The sequence below is a fragment of the Rattus norvegicus genome, chromosome 15, assembly GCF_021556685.1.
Source record: "Rattus norvegicus strain SHRSP/BbbUtx chromosome 15, alternate assembly SHRSP_T2T, whole genome shotgun sequence".
In the NCBI taxonomy this organism is placed as follows: domain Eukaryota; kingdom Metazoa; phylum Chordata; class Mammalia; order Rodentia; family Muridae; genus Rattus; species Rattus norvegicus.
This window is the reverse complement of record NC_141548.1, coordinates 3,456,218-3,473,284: the sequence shown is the minus strand read 5'-3', so window position 1 is coordinate 3,473,284 and position 17,067 is coordinate 3,456,218. Positions and strand designations below refer to the sequence as shown.

Genomic DNA, 17,067 nt, shown 5'->3' with positions numbered 1-17,067 from the left:
CACGCATAGGGATGGTCACAGGTTCACGAGACAGCTTTCAGGCAGACACAAATGCAGATTCATGCAACAGTCGTAAGACACAGCGATCATGAGGTAGAGGATTCAAATTTAGACTTGCTCGTGATTAGAAGACTCCAAGGGGAAGTGCTTTTATATCTTTATGTCTTTTATATTTATATCTTTCCTTAATGCGACACCGATGCGTTATTAGTAACTTGGAGTTAGTCACTAATGTGTATAACACATACACACACACACACACACACATACAGAGAGAGAGAGAGAGAGAGAGAGAGAGAGAGAGAGAGGAGTGCACCCTTTCAGTATGTCCCAACGTCCTCTGTTCCTGTTCTCTGTTCTGCATTCACTGATTCACTCCTAATAAAGCACCTCTGTAGTTAACACACATAACAAATGACCAGGGAGGGGCGGATATCTGAGATGTGTTCTTTGCCCCCCAAAAGTTGAAAGTCTAACACAGACTGCACCAAAAATAATCGGAGATTTCAGAGAGTCCAAAGACTAGCCAGGAGAAAGGCAGCTCTGTGGAGAGTTGGAGGCACTAGGACTGTTCACCCAGGTAAAGATGTGGCAGAGGAAGGAGGAAGAGGGCTATCACACTGCATAGCGGGTCTGTTTGTCCGGGAGGAAATGAGGTCATCCTGCTCTCAAAGAATCAGCATGACAGCCTCCAGCCAAGTAATTCGGAGTCATGAGAGCTGTTGGGGGAGCAATGTGAATCACGACAGCCTGCTGGGAATTTCTTAATAAGTAGAGTTTCGGGGTAAATCCTCAGGCTGTAACATCTCTGTTTACATTCTGATCACGTTTGTTTACAATTAGTGGCTTCTCAAACATAAACGTAACTGGCCACAGTCTTCTAAAGGAAGTAGCAAGTTGTCCCCGAAACCTATGGAATCTCTGACTCAGGGTCCTAAGGGTCGCTGGCAGCTCAGCTGCACAGGAAAACGAATTCTGAAGAACAATGGTCACCTGCCTACCCAAAGCTGGGTAGTTAACGTATACTTTCCCTCTCCAGAGGATGGCATTCTGGGCCTCTGGCTGGGGTAAAGTCAAGCAGCCTCCTCCTTCCTACCTCCTGGCATTCTTTTACAAGGCCCAGGTTGGCAGTAAAATGTTACAAACAGGCTGAGGCTTACGGAAATAAAGCAAAGTTTGGGCGCTAATGACTCGGTCACCTCTTCTATGGAAGGAGCAACAAAAATGACCACCAGTCCTTGTCTCTGGGGCACATGTAAAGGTGACTTAACCTTGGAATCCTTCCTGTGCACTTCCTACTATGCCTGAGGGGTGTGTGTGTGTGTGCACACGTGTGCACGTGTGCATGTGTGCGTGTGTGCGAGAGTACTTTGTCCTCAAGATGTGCAGGACTCATTTACACATGACCTGTCTTTAGGTGAGCCTATTTTATTAGATTAAAAAGTTGTTTTTTTTTTTTTTTTTTTTTTTTTTTTTTTTTGGTTCTTTTTTTCGGAGCTGGGGACCGAACCCAGGGCCTTGTGCTTCCTAGGTAAGCGCTCTACCACTGAGCTAAATCCCCAGCCCCAAAAGTTGTTTTTTTTTTATCTTAACGTAATAATGCCCTATGATGATGATGTAACATGTGGGGGTACAAATGCCTTTACGGTGTATGATTGGCAGCAGGAGAGACGGCTCAGCTGTTAAAGGCTAGGCTCACCACCAAAGATAAAATGTGTAATTATCTTTTTACAATGGCTGATACGGGGACGTGTTTAAAGTTTTTAAAGCAGTGTGAAATAGCATTCAGTGAAAAATAAACGTTCCTTTCACCTTGTCCCCCAGACCCACAGTCCCTCTACTAAAAGAGGAGAGCAGACACTCCCACCATTGTTTATAGCCCACATTAACGAGGTTTGACCACTCCCTTGCCTTTTGTTTCTATCCTGCCACAATTTACTGTTCACACTAAGACTCCTGATTGAGCACTGATTGCTCTTCCAGAGGTCCTGAGTTCAATTCTCAGCAACCACACGGTGGCTCACAACCATCTGTAATGGGATCCGATGCCCTCTTCTGGTGTGTCTGAAGACAGCTATAGTGTACTCATATACATACAATAAATAAATCTTAAAGACTCCCCCTCCCTTGATTGTTTATCTTTGTTTGTGTGCAACCATAGTTCCACTGAGATCTGCACTCGGTCCTGTTCTGAGCTGCTCCTTGGTAGTATTCTTCCCCAGACAAATACATTTATTATAGGAATTTTTCAAAAGACCCATTGACACTTCAACCAGCCAATAGCAGCTGGTGTCCTAAGACTTTGCTCCTACAATCCTATCAGATAGTAACCTTTATTGTTTTTTTTTAAATCATAATTATTTTTGAGGATTTCACTATGTAAATTAGGATGGGCTTGAACTTACAGAGATCCACTTGCCTCTTCCTCCCTAGTGTTTGGATTGAAGGGTATGCCATTATGTCTGGCCCATGCCATAATTTTTTTTTTTTTCGGAGCTGGGGACCAAACCCAGGACCTTGCGCTTGCTAGGCAAGCGCTCTACCACTGAGCTAAATCCCCAACCCCCCATGCCATAATTTCTAAAACCATCTTTCAAAGACTAGCCTTAAACCAAGCAGCAAGTCTGAATAAAATCTGACCTTTGCGTCTCACCCTCTGATGACACCCTTAACACTCCCTGACTACAAACTTCACTTTTGTCTTCTGATTCACTGGTTGTGTTAGTAATATTTGGGGACTCAGCATTTGACATGTGGGAACCTTTGTGAGTAGGTTAGGAACTGTGAATTATACACCTCTAAAGACATCTGAATCAATGTCGTAGGCAGGTAGGGGGTCAAAGATGGACAGGTTGGAGAAGAACTGATTAAACCACTAAGGAAGAGGCTTGAGGTCAGCAAGCCCATGTCTGGAGCGCCGTCACCACGCTACATTGGGGCCACACTAGGTGAATGAAAGAATGGAAGAATGCACAAGCTGCTGGGTCCCTCAGTCTAGACTGCGTTAGTTTGGTCAGCTGGAAATCCCATGACTTCGTCAAAGTCGGGAAGCAAGCGCTGTCCAGTTGCGGTGGGATGTAGGAAAAGGAAAAGAAGGGAGAGAGCGCCGCCCTCCACCAAACCTGGGCGGGGCCCGGGCCCGGGCGGGCCCTATTAAAGAGCGAGCAGCGCGGAGCAGTGAGTGGAGCCTCAGAGCACCGTCTGTCATCAATCCAGTCCTTGCGTGTCTGCCGGCGCCCTTCCGCTGCAGTCACCGGTGAGTGCTGTTGGTCTGAAGCAAGGCTGGCGGGATGAGGCAGCCAGGGTCCCTGCATGCCTTCCCTTCCCCCTACCTCGGTTGGCTGAACTGTGGGCAAGGTCACTCACTACTCCAGCCCTTTGCTCCCCTCTACAGAGAGGGTCGGTGCTGTTGTGCAGGTTCAGAGCCCCAGACGCGAGAGACTGCCTGACCTGGGGAGCTTGGTCCCTGTTGGCGCGCCCCGCAGGGGATCTGAAGTGTCTTCCCTTGACCTGTAGTAACTCTGCCACCTTCAAGCTGCTCTTCTTGCCCTGACTTCTCCTTCCTTTGCAGAACTGCTGTCTAGAGAGAGCCCAGCGTCAGTACCATGAGAGTCTGGCTTGCGAGCCTGTTCCTCTGCGCCTTGGTGGCGCACTCTGAAGTGAGTGGTCTCGCTGCTTTGGCAGCTTAGGAAGGGGCTCGCAGGACCCCTTAAGCAGCATCGGGACAAAAGAGGGGATGCACGGGGAGCTTAGGCATCAAGACAGGTTTAGGCTTTCACAGGAAATGGGAAATGTGTCAGCGGAGGGCTTGGGCACCCCAAGAGGTTTGCACTTTCTGGCAAGGGAGGTGGTAGCCACGGGGAGTGCCTTAGCCCAAGGCACTTGGTTTGTGTGAGGTTTGCTTGAGTCAATCCATGTCTGGGTACTGGAAACCCATGGCCTTCATTTGTAGGACTGGCTAGTAATAAACAGAATGGGGAGAGACAGACAGGGGTGGGAGAATGGGGCGTGGGGGTCAGGACCTGTTTATCCTGAACCCAGACTCCCTAGAGCATGTCACCTCTGATGACCCCTACCTTCTCTTTCAGGGTGGCAGTGAACTTGGAGCTTCTGATGAATGTGAGTATCTGCTTCCTTGCACAATAGCTGGCTGCACAGACATCCTGGAGAAACCTTAGAGACCTGTCCCTGCTCAGAGGCTGCCCCCCACCCTGCTCAGAGGCTGGCTCCCCCTTGATCCTTGTTTACCCTTTCTTTGCATTTGCTAGCAAACTGTGGCTGTCAGAACGGAGGAGTATGTGTGTCCTACAAGTACTTCTCCAGCATTCGAAGATGCAGCTGCCCAAAGAAATTCAAAGGGGAGCACTGTGAGATAGGTATGGGGGAGTTTGGAAGCTGGGGTGGGGAGGGGCAGGGTGGAGGACCAGAGATCTCGGAACAGGGAGAGATGGGTGGGGTGCAGAAGCAGGGAGAAGCTGGGTTTGGTGGTATAGGTCTGTGAGCCCAGCACTTAGGGGGACACTGAAGCTTAGTTGTTAAAAACACTGGCTGCTCTTCTATATAGTTTGATTTTTAGCACCCACAGTAGTGGGTTACAGCCATTTGCACCCTCAGTCCCAGGGGATCCGATGCCCTCTTCTGGCCTCTTCTGGCCTCTTCCAGTCCCAGTCATGTACAAGGTGCACAGATATACATGCAGGAAAAACACTTATACACATAAAATAAGCAAATAAATAAATTAAAACAGGCAGCAGAAGTTGGGACACACACACACACACACACACACACACACACACACACACTCGCACGCAGAGTCTCATGAAGCAGTGGCCATACAAGTGTGAAGAAAGGGTGGATCGGGTGGATCTTCCTAATGTCACCTGACAGGTCCAAAACTATGTCACCTCTGAAATGCCTGTCCAAACCTCCTCCTTCTTCTAATACTCTGTACTCCTCAAATTATTTCTAGATACATCAAAAACCTGCTATCATGGAAATGGTCAATCTTACCGAGGAAAGGCCAATACTGACACCAAAGGCCGGCCCTGCCTGGCCTGGAATTCACCCGCTGTCCTTCAGCAAACCTACAATGCTCACAGATCCGATGCTCTTAGCCTAGGCCTGGGGAAACACAATTACTGCAGGTAGGTGATGACTGAGTACCAGGAATCCTTCCCAGGGGCGACAGGGAGTTGGCTCAGCAGTTAAGAGCACAGGTTGCTTTTCCAGAGCACCTAGGTTCCATTCCCAGCATCCACAGGGCAGCTCATGACGGTCTTTAACACCAGTTCTAGAGGACCCAGTGCCCTTTTCTGGCCTCATTGGGCAGGCATGCACTGGCATAAATACAGGGAAACACTTATACAAGTTAAAAACAACGTCCCTCCCTCTGCCGTGGCCTCTTAGAGACCTAGGTCAGCAGCACCTGGTACACTGAGACGGGAATGCTGGCCCAAGAATCCAGACCTCTGGTTGAGCCTTTGCTGGAAGGGAGGATGCAGGGAAGACAGTCTGGGTTGGAATGACCTTCCCAATCCCCTGTGTTACCAGGAACCCCGACAACCAGAGGCGACCCTGGTGCTATGTGCAAATTGGCCTAAAGCAGTTTGTCCAAGAATGCATGGTGCAGGACTGCTCTCTCAGTGAGTATCACCGGCTGCTTGTGACAACGGTGTGGACACACACACAAAGAGACAAGAGTTGTCACCACAGGAGGGATGAGAAGTGAGGTTTGCCCCGGAGATCTTCATCTTTGCTGTCTCTCCCCCAAACATGTATCTCTCTCCTTTCTAGGCAAAAAGCCTTCTTCTACTGTAGACCAACAAGGGTTCCAGTGTGGCCAGAAGGCTCTAAGGCCCCGCTTCAAGATCGTTGGGGGAGAATTCACTGTCGTTGAGAACCAGCCCTGGTTTGCAGCCATCTACCTGAAGAATAAGGGAGGAAGCCCTCCCTCCTTTAAATGTGGTGGGAGCCTCATCAGTCCTTGCTGGGTGGCCAGCGCCACACACTGCTTCGTGTACGTTCATCCCTTTGTCTCTTCACTCTGACCCTCCCGGCCCACCCCAAGAACGTCCCTTTCTCCTTCCCTATGGAAGACTGCACTGTCACTCTCCTGCTGAGCTTCTGTCTGTGCAGCTTGTGGTCTTAGGGCTTCGAGGCCTCTGAGGTGGGGTGGAGAAAGTGACGGGACTTTGAGACCAGGCTGATGAGTCTCGTCTCTCACAGGAATCAGCCAAAGAAGGAAGAGTACGTTGTCTACCTGGGTCAGTCGAAGCGGAACTCCTATAACCCCGGAGAGATGAAGTTTGAGGTGGAGCAGCTCATCTTGCACGAAGACTTCAGCGACGAAACTCTGGCCTTCCATAATGACATAGGTGAGCTCAGTTACCAGCAAGGCGACGGTTTTCAAGAGGCTAACGTGGTGGTGGTGGGAATTGCTGGGGGACCTTGAGGTCCTGGATTTATATGACGAGACAGGTGGGGAAGAGTTGAGAGGGAAACACAAGAGAAACTGAGGGGTGTGGCGCTCCTCTGTGGAGACCTTGCGTTTCCCAAGCAGGTAGATTCTTCTAAGTGAAAAGAACCCTACTGGCATACGGCTGAGGCTGGCGATGCCCTGTTTGTGCAGTGCTGTTTCTCTCCATACCACAATGGAGAATTTGAAAAGCACAGCCTCGCCTGGATCTCAGCTCAGCTCCCTCAGCAGGAAACGACCTGTTCAGTTGTACATGGTGGACTTTGTTGCCTGAACGTGTCATCCGTAGACCTTCTTGGATGCTCCATGACTCCCGTGTCATGAGAATAGATCAGTACCTGGCATTCTTCAGGGGAGAGGGGATGACTACCTGACCTTTGACCTTTCCCTTCCCCAGCCTTGCTGAAGATACGTACCAGCACGGGCCAATGCGCACAGCCATCCAGGACCATACAGACCATCTGCCTGCCCCCGAGGTTTGGTGATGCTCCGTTTGGTTCAGACTGTGAGATCACTGGCTTCGGACAAGAGAGTGCCAGTAAGCGACAGCTGAAGCTGACTGAGGGGGTCTGTGGGAGTGTTATGGTCCAGAGCAAACACAGCAGACTATCAAAGGAAGACAGCGGAGACTGGGAGCACTGTGGAGGGATAGAGTAGGAGGTGATGAGCAACCAAGTCAAACAGGGTGTGAACAATTGTGGGTAGAGTTAAAGGCTCAGATCGGAGAATAAACAAGGGCCTTCCATGGCCAGGGTCTGGTTTTTCTCTTCCCCCTTGCAGAGAGTCTCATTTGTAGACACCACTTAATGCAAACCTCTGTTTCTTCCGCCTAGCTGACTATTTCTATCCGAAGGACCTGAAAATGTCAGTTGTAAAGATTATTTCTCACGAACAGTGCAAGCAGCCTCACTACTATGGCTCTGAAATTAATTATAAAATGCTGTGTGCTGCTGACCCAGAGTGGAAAACAGATTCCTGCTCGGTAAGACTCCCAAGAACCCCTCTTTGTTACCCCCAAACACCCCAGAGCTCTTGGATTTGATCTGACAGCCCTGGAGAGTCTCTTTCCAGCCAACAACCTAAGAATCAAGGACTTAGGGCTTTGGGAGCGTGTGCCAGTTCTTATAGGTTCAAACACGAGCCCCTGTGCTGTGCACTTTAGACTATAAGGGACCGAGACCACTAAAACAATAATCCAGGCATGGTAGAGCACACCAGTAACCTTAGCACTCCTAGTACTTTGGAAGCTGAGACAGGAGGATCATGACTTCAAGGCCAGCCCAAACTACATAGTGAGAACTCAAGGCCTGTGCTACACAAGATCCTTTCTCAAAGAAAACAAGGGAAACACAAACCATAAACAACAAGACGACCACGACAAAGGGAGGGTGCCTAGCTCAGTGGTATAGTGCTTCCTTGCTATGCTCAAAGTCCTGAGTTCAAGTCTCAACTCAGGGACTGGAGATTATAAGGAAAACTAAGAGTCTGGGGGACATGGCTTAGTTGGCAGAGTGCTTACCCAACATGAATGAAGCCATGGATCCAATCGCCAGCACTTTGTGTCTTGACCCACACCTGTGATATCAGCCTTGAGGGAGTCACGGTCCGTTTACAAGTTCTTCAGCTACACAGTGAGGTCACAGCCAGCCGGAAATACAGGGGATTATGAGATTCCATCCCAGTCTCAGAAACACAAACCAACAAACACCATCAAGAAAACACAGATACTGTTCACATCACTTCTGGGCCTTTGGCTAAGACAAGTGAAATCAACATAATTCTATGGTTCATTGTTCAGGCTCATTGTGAGTGACAAAAGATCAGGTAGGAAAGGGAGGGGAAGCCTTGAATACAATATGAATTGGTAAATAGAGAGAAAAATTGGTAAATAGAGAGAGTTGGAAAAAACCAACCCCAAGATTGAGCATGTTGTGTTCCAAGGCAAGAAATAGCAGGGTCCGGGGAAGGGGTAAACAGTGGGAGACAAAAGCTAAGTAACTTTTTACTCTTGATAACGTGGATTTGTGAATGTCTCTGACTCTAGGAACCTCTCTCCCTGTTCTCTCAAACGTCACTTCTCCCAGAGCTCACCTCTCTATCTTTGGCTTCCCAGGGAGATTCAGGAGGACCTCTTATCTGTAACATCGATGGCCGCCCAACTCTGAGCGGGATTGTGAGCTGGGGCAGTGGATGTGCAGAGAAAAACAAGCCTGGTGTCTACACGAGGGTCTCATACTTCCTGAACTGGATTCAGTCCCACATTGGAGAAGAGAATGGCCTAGCCTTCTGATGGTCCCCAGGCAGCTGGGGGAAGAAACGGATGGGTCGCCACTCATCCCCACGCTGACCGTCCTCTGCAGCAGGGTCATCTCCATCATGTGGAGGGAAGAGCTGAAGAAAACAGGCTCTGCACTGATTCTTTGCTTGTGCTGTCCACCAGGGTGAACCCCAATAGTATTACCCTCAGACACAGGTCTGGGTGCTGGCCATCCAGACCATCCTGACCAGGATGGAAATCAATCCTGACTCAAGATGAATAGATGGGGAGTTGCCTTTTTATGGACTAAAGCCATCTGCAGTTTAAAAACCCAAGTGTAGGAGGAGAGTTGGTTCCCCCTAATGGGTCATTCATGAGGTCTGCTGTTGGGAAATAAATGATTTCCCAATTAGGAAGTGTAACAGCTGAGGTATTCTGAGGGTGCTTGTCCAATATGAGCACAGTAGTGTGAAGAGTAGAGACACTAATGGCTTGAGGGAACAGTTCTTGCATCCCATGAGTGGATCAGGAAATATTGTGTGCGTGTGCATGTGCATGTGTGTATGTGTGCGTGTGTGTGTGTGTGTGTGTGTGTGTGTGCGTGTGTGTGTTTGCTCACTGTGCACAGGTTGTGAGTATAAATCTGAGCAAAGCTGGTGTATTCCTGTATCTAACTGCAAGTCTAGGTATTTCCCTCCCTCCAGACTGTGATGCGGGGCCATTTGGTCTTCCGTGATGCTCCACTTGAATGTATTATTCCCGGGCATGACCCGTGACCAGCACTAATGTCTGCTTCACTTTTTATATAGATGTCCCCTTCCTGGCCAGTTACCATTTTTTTTTTTTTTACTAATTAGCCTAGTTCATCCAATCCTCACTGGGTGGGGTAAGGGCCACTCATATACTTAATATTTAATAATTATGTTCTGCCTTTTTTATTTATATCTATTTTTATAATTCTATGTAAAGGTGATCAATAAAATGTGATTTTTTTCTGAAGATTCTGGTTTCTCCACAGTTTTTGTATGAGAGGGACGAGGGGGGACATAAACAGGAAGAAAATAATGAGGGTCACGTGCATCTTGGTAACCTTTGGGGTTTGCTTGGACTCTATTTGGACAGGAATGCTTGGATGGTGGTGGTGGTGGTGGGAACTCTGATCCAAGCCAGGGGTGGTAGGTTATCCCAGTACACCTAAAGGCTAAATGGAGTTTGGTGCAAATTCAAGATCAGCCCGGACTACATGCTGATTCCCAGGCTAGCTAGGCTACATAGCAAGACATTGTCCTAAAAAAGAATCCACAAAGAAAACAAAGAAATCTGATTTAAACAAAACAACAGCGGTGGGTGCTGAAGACAGGGTCAGGTCATGAAATACTTGTGTTTGCTGCTCATGCAGAGGGCTGCAGTTTGGTTCCCTGCACCCACCTCAGGGGGCTGACACTACTTATAGTTCTTCTGGCCTCCGTAGGACCCAGCACCCATGCACACACACAGATGATTAAAAATAAGTCTTACAAAAGAAAACATGAAAGTATAAGTGTGAGGGGGAACTGTGTCTGGTGCTTGTAATCCAAGCAAGTGAGAGGCTGAGGCGGGAGGACTCCTGTGAGTTTGAAGCCAATTTTGCTACAAAGTTTTAGTCTTAAAGCAAACAAACAAAATAAAACAAAAAGTTGGGTGGTAGTGGCATGCCTTTAATCCCAGCAGAGGCAGATGTTCCAGGCCAGCCCCAATTACACAGTGAGTTCAGGACAGCCAGGGGCTACATAGAGAAACCTTGTCTCAAAATAGTAATAGTAATTAATAATAATAATAATAATAATAATAATAATAATAACAAGAACAACAATAATAAAACCAAACCATTGTGAATCTGGAATTCAGAAAGAGCAAACATAATTTTCCATCTTCTGTGTGTAGGCTGATGCTGAGTTTCCTCTGTGTTAATGGATCATATCTGTGCTTCATGTGGCCTTGGGAAGGTACTTTTAGGAGAGTTCCAGGGTCGGCCTTCGTGCCACCTAAATTACAAAGCAGATCACAGACCTATGGCTTGGTAAGTGGGGTTCGGGGTGAGCTGCAGCTCACAGTTTCTCCCTCAGTCTGGTGCTATTGGGCAGCATATCTCTTCCATTATTTATTTATTTTCACTGTACAGCCCTGGATGGCTTGGAATTCAATATATAGACTAGGCTTATCTCTGCCTCCTGAGACCAGAAATTCAAGGCGGTGTGTCTCTTTTATAGCTGTATACAATGATTATTGTTATTGTTATTATTATTGTTATTATTATTATTATTGTTGTTGTTATTGTTATTAATTTTGGTATTGAGAACTGAGCCTATATTTTAGGCTACATTCACTGTTTTCTTTTCTTTTTTTAAATTTTGAGGTAAGGTCTTACCAAATGACAAGGCAGTCCTTCAACTCACTCTGTCGTCCAGGCAGACTTTAAGTTTGTGATCCTCCTGCTTCAGCCTCCTGAGTAGCAGCACTGAGATCACAGGCCTCACTCATAGTGAGTCACTTGAGGCTCAGCTGTGCCTCTTACTCTGCTTCCCAAAAATCCTCAGGCTGACCTCAGCCAAGAACATCTGCGGTAGTGAAAACTGATGACCTCCAATGCCACCCTATATATGTGACATCCAGGGGACACAAAATATAGCTTCCCCTGGTCCGCATGTGGGACTTGTGCTGCATTCTCCTGTGTACTGATGCCCCTCATTGCTGTCTGTAAGAGCAGGGAACTCAAAATTAAAGCTGGACAATATCTTAATGGGGTGACCACATCATATAAATCAAGCACCGGGTTCTGAAGAACTGAGGCATACATAGAAGGCAAGCTGGAAGAGACAATTAGATGCTAAAATGTTGGAATTTCCATGTCACGTTTATGAGTTTTGGCAGTGTTTCTTAACAGTCACCTGAGAAACTTTAGAAAATATCTACACACCTATGCCCCACCTGTTAGATTATGATTCAGGTCAGGCTAGTGCCAGGGCTTGTGACTTTAGCTTAACTAGGTGTTTTTGATATGCACCACTGACTGAGAACCTCAGGCAGAGACCAGTCAGAATCTGTGAAGGGCCCAGAAAATTCAAGACCTGTTCATCACGAGTTCTTTGCTTGAAAACAGCCGATTTTCTGAGTGGAGTTTTGAGCATACGGAGTCTCCTGGGTGTTCTGAGCTTTTAATCCCATGAACTAGCACCCCCACCTCCCCCCCAAACACACACACAGTGCAGCTGTGTTTCAGTATGGGTTTTGCAATCAGGTGGCTTGAACTAGAATCCTGGCTTTAAACGCTAGCTAGCTACGTGGCTTGGAGAAGACCATTAGCCCCTGTGACCCCTGTCCAAGCTTGACAACCTGAGTTTGGTTCCCAAAACCCACATGGTTTAAAAAGAACTGATGCCTGAAGGTTTTTCTCTGACTTCAAGTTAGTGTCGGGGCAAGCACGCGCGCACAGAGAGAAAGCTCTTTTACAAAGCTTAGTACATATCTCAGGGTTTAATAGAATCCCTTTCTGTTTCCCATCCCAGAATTGCACGGGTGGTTTGCAGAGCAGAGATTTGCTGGAAAAGAAAGGACATGATTAGAATGTAAGGGACCCGGCCCAGGCTGAGCAGCTTTTCAGCTTCTTCATTTCTTCCCCGGGGACCAAGGAAGATCTTGTTCAAACTTGAGCAGCTCCAGCCGCATCAGGAGTCCCAGACACAGAAAACAGGAAGTAAGAACCCCAGCGGCCGATTGAGCAATGGAAGGGGCTAACCGGTTCCTATCCACCTCTCCTGAAGCTCTAGCTACCTCCCCAACAACTGCTTTAGGGCTCTCGATCCTGATTTAATCCTTTCCCTCATTCCAGGAAGAAGGTACTGTACTATGTGTAGCCCTACTTTACAGGAGAAAAAGCAGAGGCACAGAGACCCTGACGAGCCTGCGCGCGGCAAATAAGACTGCAAGCGCAGTCAGGCTCGACCTCAGGCAGCGGGCTCCAGGGTCCCTGGGCCCAGTGTAAGGAGAGCACACCCCGTCACCTGCTTAAAGAACAACTTCACCCTGATACAGCAACCTCAGCCTTTTCTGCCGAAATCTAGTGTCACCGAGGTGGTTTCCGATTTCACCAGAATCCTTCCTTTTGAAATATTCTGTGGCCAATTCAATTATCAGAACTCAACCTGATGCTCATCCATGCCGTGTCTGTCCCAAGCCAGTACCCTACAACAGCCACACCCCTGCACACTCATTCCCCACCTTCTTTCCTAGCAGGAAACCTCTGAGCTCTTCCTTGAACAGTCAGCAGAAGTTTCCAAGGAGCACTTGAAAGAACAGCTCTGCTGAGATGCTGTTCATACACTATACCATTCGTCCATTTAAAGCACACAACTTGGTGACTTTTGGCATTATTTACAGAGTTGGGCAACATAACAGGCAATTTAGTACGTTTTCATCAGTTCACAGAGAAAACCTGAACCAATGAGACAATTGCTTCCTTTCCCTTCCTAGGTGTACAGCCCTAGGTAGCCTCTTACCTACCTTCTGTCCCTGTGGGTTTGCCAATTCTGGCCGCTTCACATAAATAGAACTATATAAAACACCCTTGCCCCTCTCAGTGAGCACCATGCTTTCCAGTTTCACTCATCCTGTAGCATGTGCCAATGTTGCTAAGTTTTAAATAACAAATTGGAAGAAAAGGAGATACAGCAAACATTTTTCTTTCCTTCCTTCTTCCCTCCCTCCCTCCTTCCTTCTTTTTTTTTTTTCTTCTTCTCCTTCTTCCTCCTTCTCCCCAAGGTCCTGTTCTTTTTGAGACACAGTCTGGTTATGTGGTCGAGGCTGGCTAGGAACTTGTGGTGTAGCTTAGGCTGGCTTTCAACTCAGGATCCTTCTGCTCCTGCTTCCCAAGTACGGGGTCTTTCTTTAATTTTTTAACTTTTATTTTACATGTGTGAATCTTTTGCCTGCATGCATGTAAGTGTACCGACCATGTGCATGATGTACCGTGGAGCTCCCTGAAACTGAAACAGATAGCTGTGAGCTGTCATGTGCATGCTGGAAACCAAACGCTTGCAAAACCATCTTCCAGGGGCCACTTCTCCAGTGCCTTTCTTCTCCCTTCTCCTCCTCCTCCTCCTTTTCCCCCTCCTCCTCTTCCACTCCCTCCCCCACCTCCCCCTCTTCCTCCTCCTCCCCTTTCTCCCCCCTCTCAGTGTGTGTGTGTGTGTGTGTGTGTGTGTGTGTGTATATTCCAGGCATTCTTAGATACTGGGGATATAAGAACAGTCAACCCAATCCTCGTGGTTAAGGACCTAACAACTTGAGAAAAGGAAAGAGAACCCGACTACAATCTAATGACATAATAATTGCAAATAAAAGTATTTGTGAAGTGCACAAGGCATGACATAGACACCCTCAGGTGGCCCCTCTTCGCCTTCCTCTCTCTCTGACGAACCCTTAGTCACAGGGTCAGTGCCTGTAAGATTCCTCTAGGTATCCGCCAGAATGTTGGCATTGGGAAGTTGCTAGTTAACCTTTTGGACATCACATCTTGTTTTCAGATACTTTTTCCCCCAAAGTCTTGAAAGCTAATTAAGGACCAGGTGCCATAACTTTCTTCCTTTGTGTTTGCACACGCATGTGTGGGCCTGACACATCGTAGGGAGTCATAAGTCAACTCATGACAGTCGGTTCTCTTCTCTCCAGTGTGGATACCAGAGATTGAACTCAAGTCTTGGCGAGAAGGCCCTCTACCCACCGAACCATCCCGAGGCCTCTTAGTTTTTATTAACCAAGAATTCCTATTCGTTTGTAAAAAAGAACTACACACCTAAAATCATCTCGTGGTCTTCAGTCACTGTTAACATCTCTGGCTTTGGGGTTTCCTTTTCGATTTAACCATCTCTACTTGACTTTGAATATTTGGCTCCCCAAAGCCAGGTACTAAACTATCCTTTCTTGTTCCTAACCTAAACTTTCTCCAAAGAAATCTTACTCCTGCTCAGGCTAAAATCACCACCAAGAGATGACTCCCAATGCTTGCCAGACTTCCAAAGGACAACCCCTCCATTCCTGTTGTCTACTTGGCAACCTGGTTGATAGGCACACGGCCACCTCGAAGCCAGCGTTCATCGTCCTCAGTTCCAGTTTAGACTTCTTCCATTGCTCTCTGGCACGATAGTTCACAACCATGCAGTCATGCAAGCCAGAAATCTTGCTGTCATCTCTTTGCTCCTATCTCCTAATCTTATCTATTACAAAACTCTAGGGATTTGCCCAATAGCTCTTGAAATCTTCCATTCCCTTTTTATTCTTTTTTTTTTCTTTTTGGAGGTGGGGTCGGGGAAACGGGGTCTTATGAGGTCCAGGCTACTCTTGGATTCACTGTACAATTGAACACTCTCTTGCTTCTGACTCCCAAGGGCTGGGAGTAGAAGCCTGTGCCACCATGCCTGGGTTATGAGGTGCTGGCCATCAAAGCGATCCGCTTCTCTCCGTCTCCGCCCCCACCGCTAGCTCGACGCCAAGCTGCCCTCTGCTCTGTCTGCTGGATGTCAGAGCCTCCCATCCGTTTCTCTCCAGTTCACTTGAACAGAGAAGCCCCTGAATGTGCATTTGCCTAATGACCGCTTCTGCTCTTCATAGCTCTTTACTCCTTCTAACCCCCTCTCCCTTCCTCCGCTGATGTCTTATTACCAGCCCCCTGCTATCGTGGCCCAGTCCACGCTTCCTCTTTCTGGGACATTCTTCCTGACACTCTGAGGTTCTTCTTCATACTTCCAAGATTGTGTTTTTTCTTTTTTTCCCCCTTTGTGGGGGAGAGGGTTGTTCAAGACAGGGTATCTTTGTGTAGCCCGGACTGTCCTGGAACTCCATCTGTAGTCCAGGCTGGTCTTAAACTCACAGAGATCCACCTGCCTCTGTCTCTTGAGAGCTGGGATTAAAGGTGTGTGCCACCACTGTCCTGCACCCCAGATTATTTTTTCTTGGCTACCTGTACCTACATATGTTCCCTGCCCGTAGTTCTCTGTGCCATGTCACCCCCTCTGATGCATTAGTCGCTGTTTTAATTTTTATTTGCCCTATCATTAGTTGATTAACATGTGTGCTTTTCTCCCATCAAATTATATACTTCCTGAGGCCAGATACATTGCTTTTGATCATAACTGAATATGGCAGACAGTTAATATTTATCGAATAAATGCATTCTGGTGTAGGTGCTGCTTTTTAAAAAATAATTGTGTTCATGTTCTACCTGTAATTTTCTATCTTTTTTCTTAATTATTTACCACTAGCCTTTTCCTTTAGTATAAGAAATCTCTCTAGGGCAGGCCTTTTAATTCCAGCACTTCGAAGGCAGAAGCAGGCAGATAGGTGTCTGTGAGCTTCAGGATAACCTGGTCTACATAGTGAGTCCCAAGGCAGCCAGGCTACGTAGAGAGAGAGACCTCTTCCCAAGACACAACACAACAAACAAACAAATGGAAAAAAAAAAAAGAGAGAGATTTGTCCAAGCCACATAGTTGATTATAACACTCATTCAATTTACCTTTCAGTTCTGAGGCATCATAGGTAAAGCATGTGACAGTTCTCTGTAAATATCTATGTATGAGACAGTATCATTTGCATTTCAAAGACGGAGTGGCTCATTTCTCTCTGGTCCCATCCCCCCACCCTGCCTTTCTCCTTGCTTTCCCCGCCTTTTTTTTTTTTTTTTTTTTTTTTGTGCCCTTGCTCTGCTTGATGACCCAGTAAGGTCTAAAATAACTCATTAACTTTAATGTCTTACTATCCAAGGATCTCCTTCTCTTTCTCTCTCTCTCTCTCTCTCTCTCTCTCTCTCTCTCTCTCTCTCTCTCACTCTGTGTGTGTGTGTGTTTTGCTAAAAAAAGCTCAAGCATGATGGCACACACACCTATAATCTTAGCATTCCTGAGTTGAAGCCAAGAAGAAAATCAAGAGTTCTAGGCCATCAAGGACTCTACAAGACCTTACCTAAAACCAAAACAACCTCTTCTCAAAACAACAATAAAATCCTGCTAAAAGGCAGGCATCCCTTAGCCCAAGTTCCGATGTGGTTGTTTCTTTCTGGTGCCAGCCCCACCTCTGCCTTTCTACCTGTTTTCCTGTATCTTGTTTTTGTTTTTGTTTCTTGTGTTTTTTGTTCTGCTTGATGATCCGGTAAGGTCTAAAAACTCATTAACTTTAAAGTCTTACTAATCCAAGTAGCACTCACGTGTTCTCTCTCTCTCTCTCTCTCTCTCTCTCTCTCTCTCTCTCTCTCTCTCTCTCTGTTGATGGTTTGGGCTCTTGAAGGGGCTCAAAAATTTTTAAT

The 17,067-nt window shown here is 47.1% G+C and overlaps 1 protein-coding gene across 1 annotated transcript; it reads left to right on the top strand.

The window, feature by feature from the left end:
* The first annotated feature begins 3,228 nt into the window (after nucleotides 1-3,228).
* On the top strand, nucleotides 3,229-9,731 carry Plau (plasminogen activator, urokinase). Its single transcript, NM_013085.3, is given in 11 exon segments — nucleotides 3,229-3,256; nucleotides 3,572-3,659; nucleotides 4,089-4,119; nucleotides 4,269-4,376; nucleotides 4,970-5,144; nucleotides 5,551-5,642; nucleotides 5,794-6,016; nucleotides 6,226-6,374; nucleotides 6,873-7,013; nucleotides 7,309-7,457; nucleotides 8,589-9,731. Coding segments are annotated over 10 exon segments (1,299 nt in total). The 5' UTR covers nucleotides 3,229-3,256; nucleotides 3,572-3,605; the 3' UTR covers nucleotides 8,766-9,731.
* Nucleotides 9,732-17,067: the final 7,336 nt, after the last annotated feature.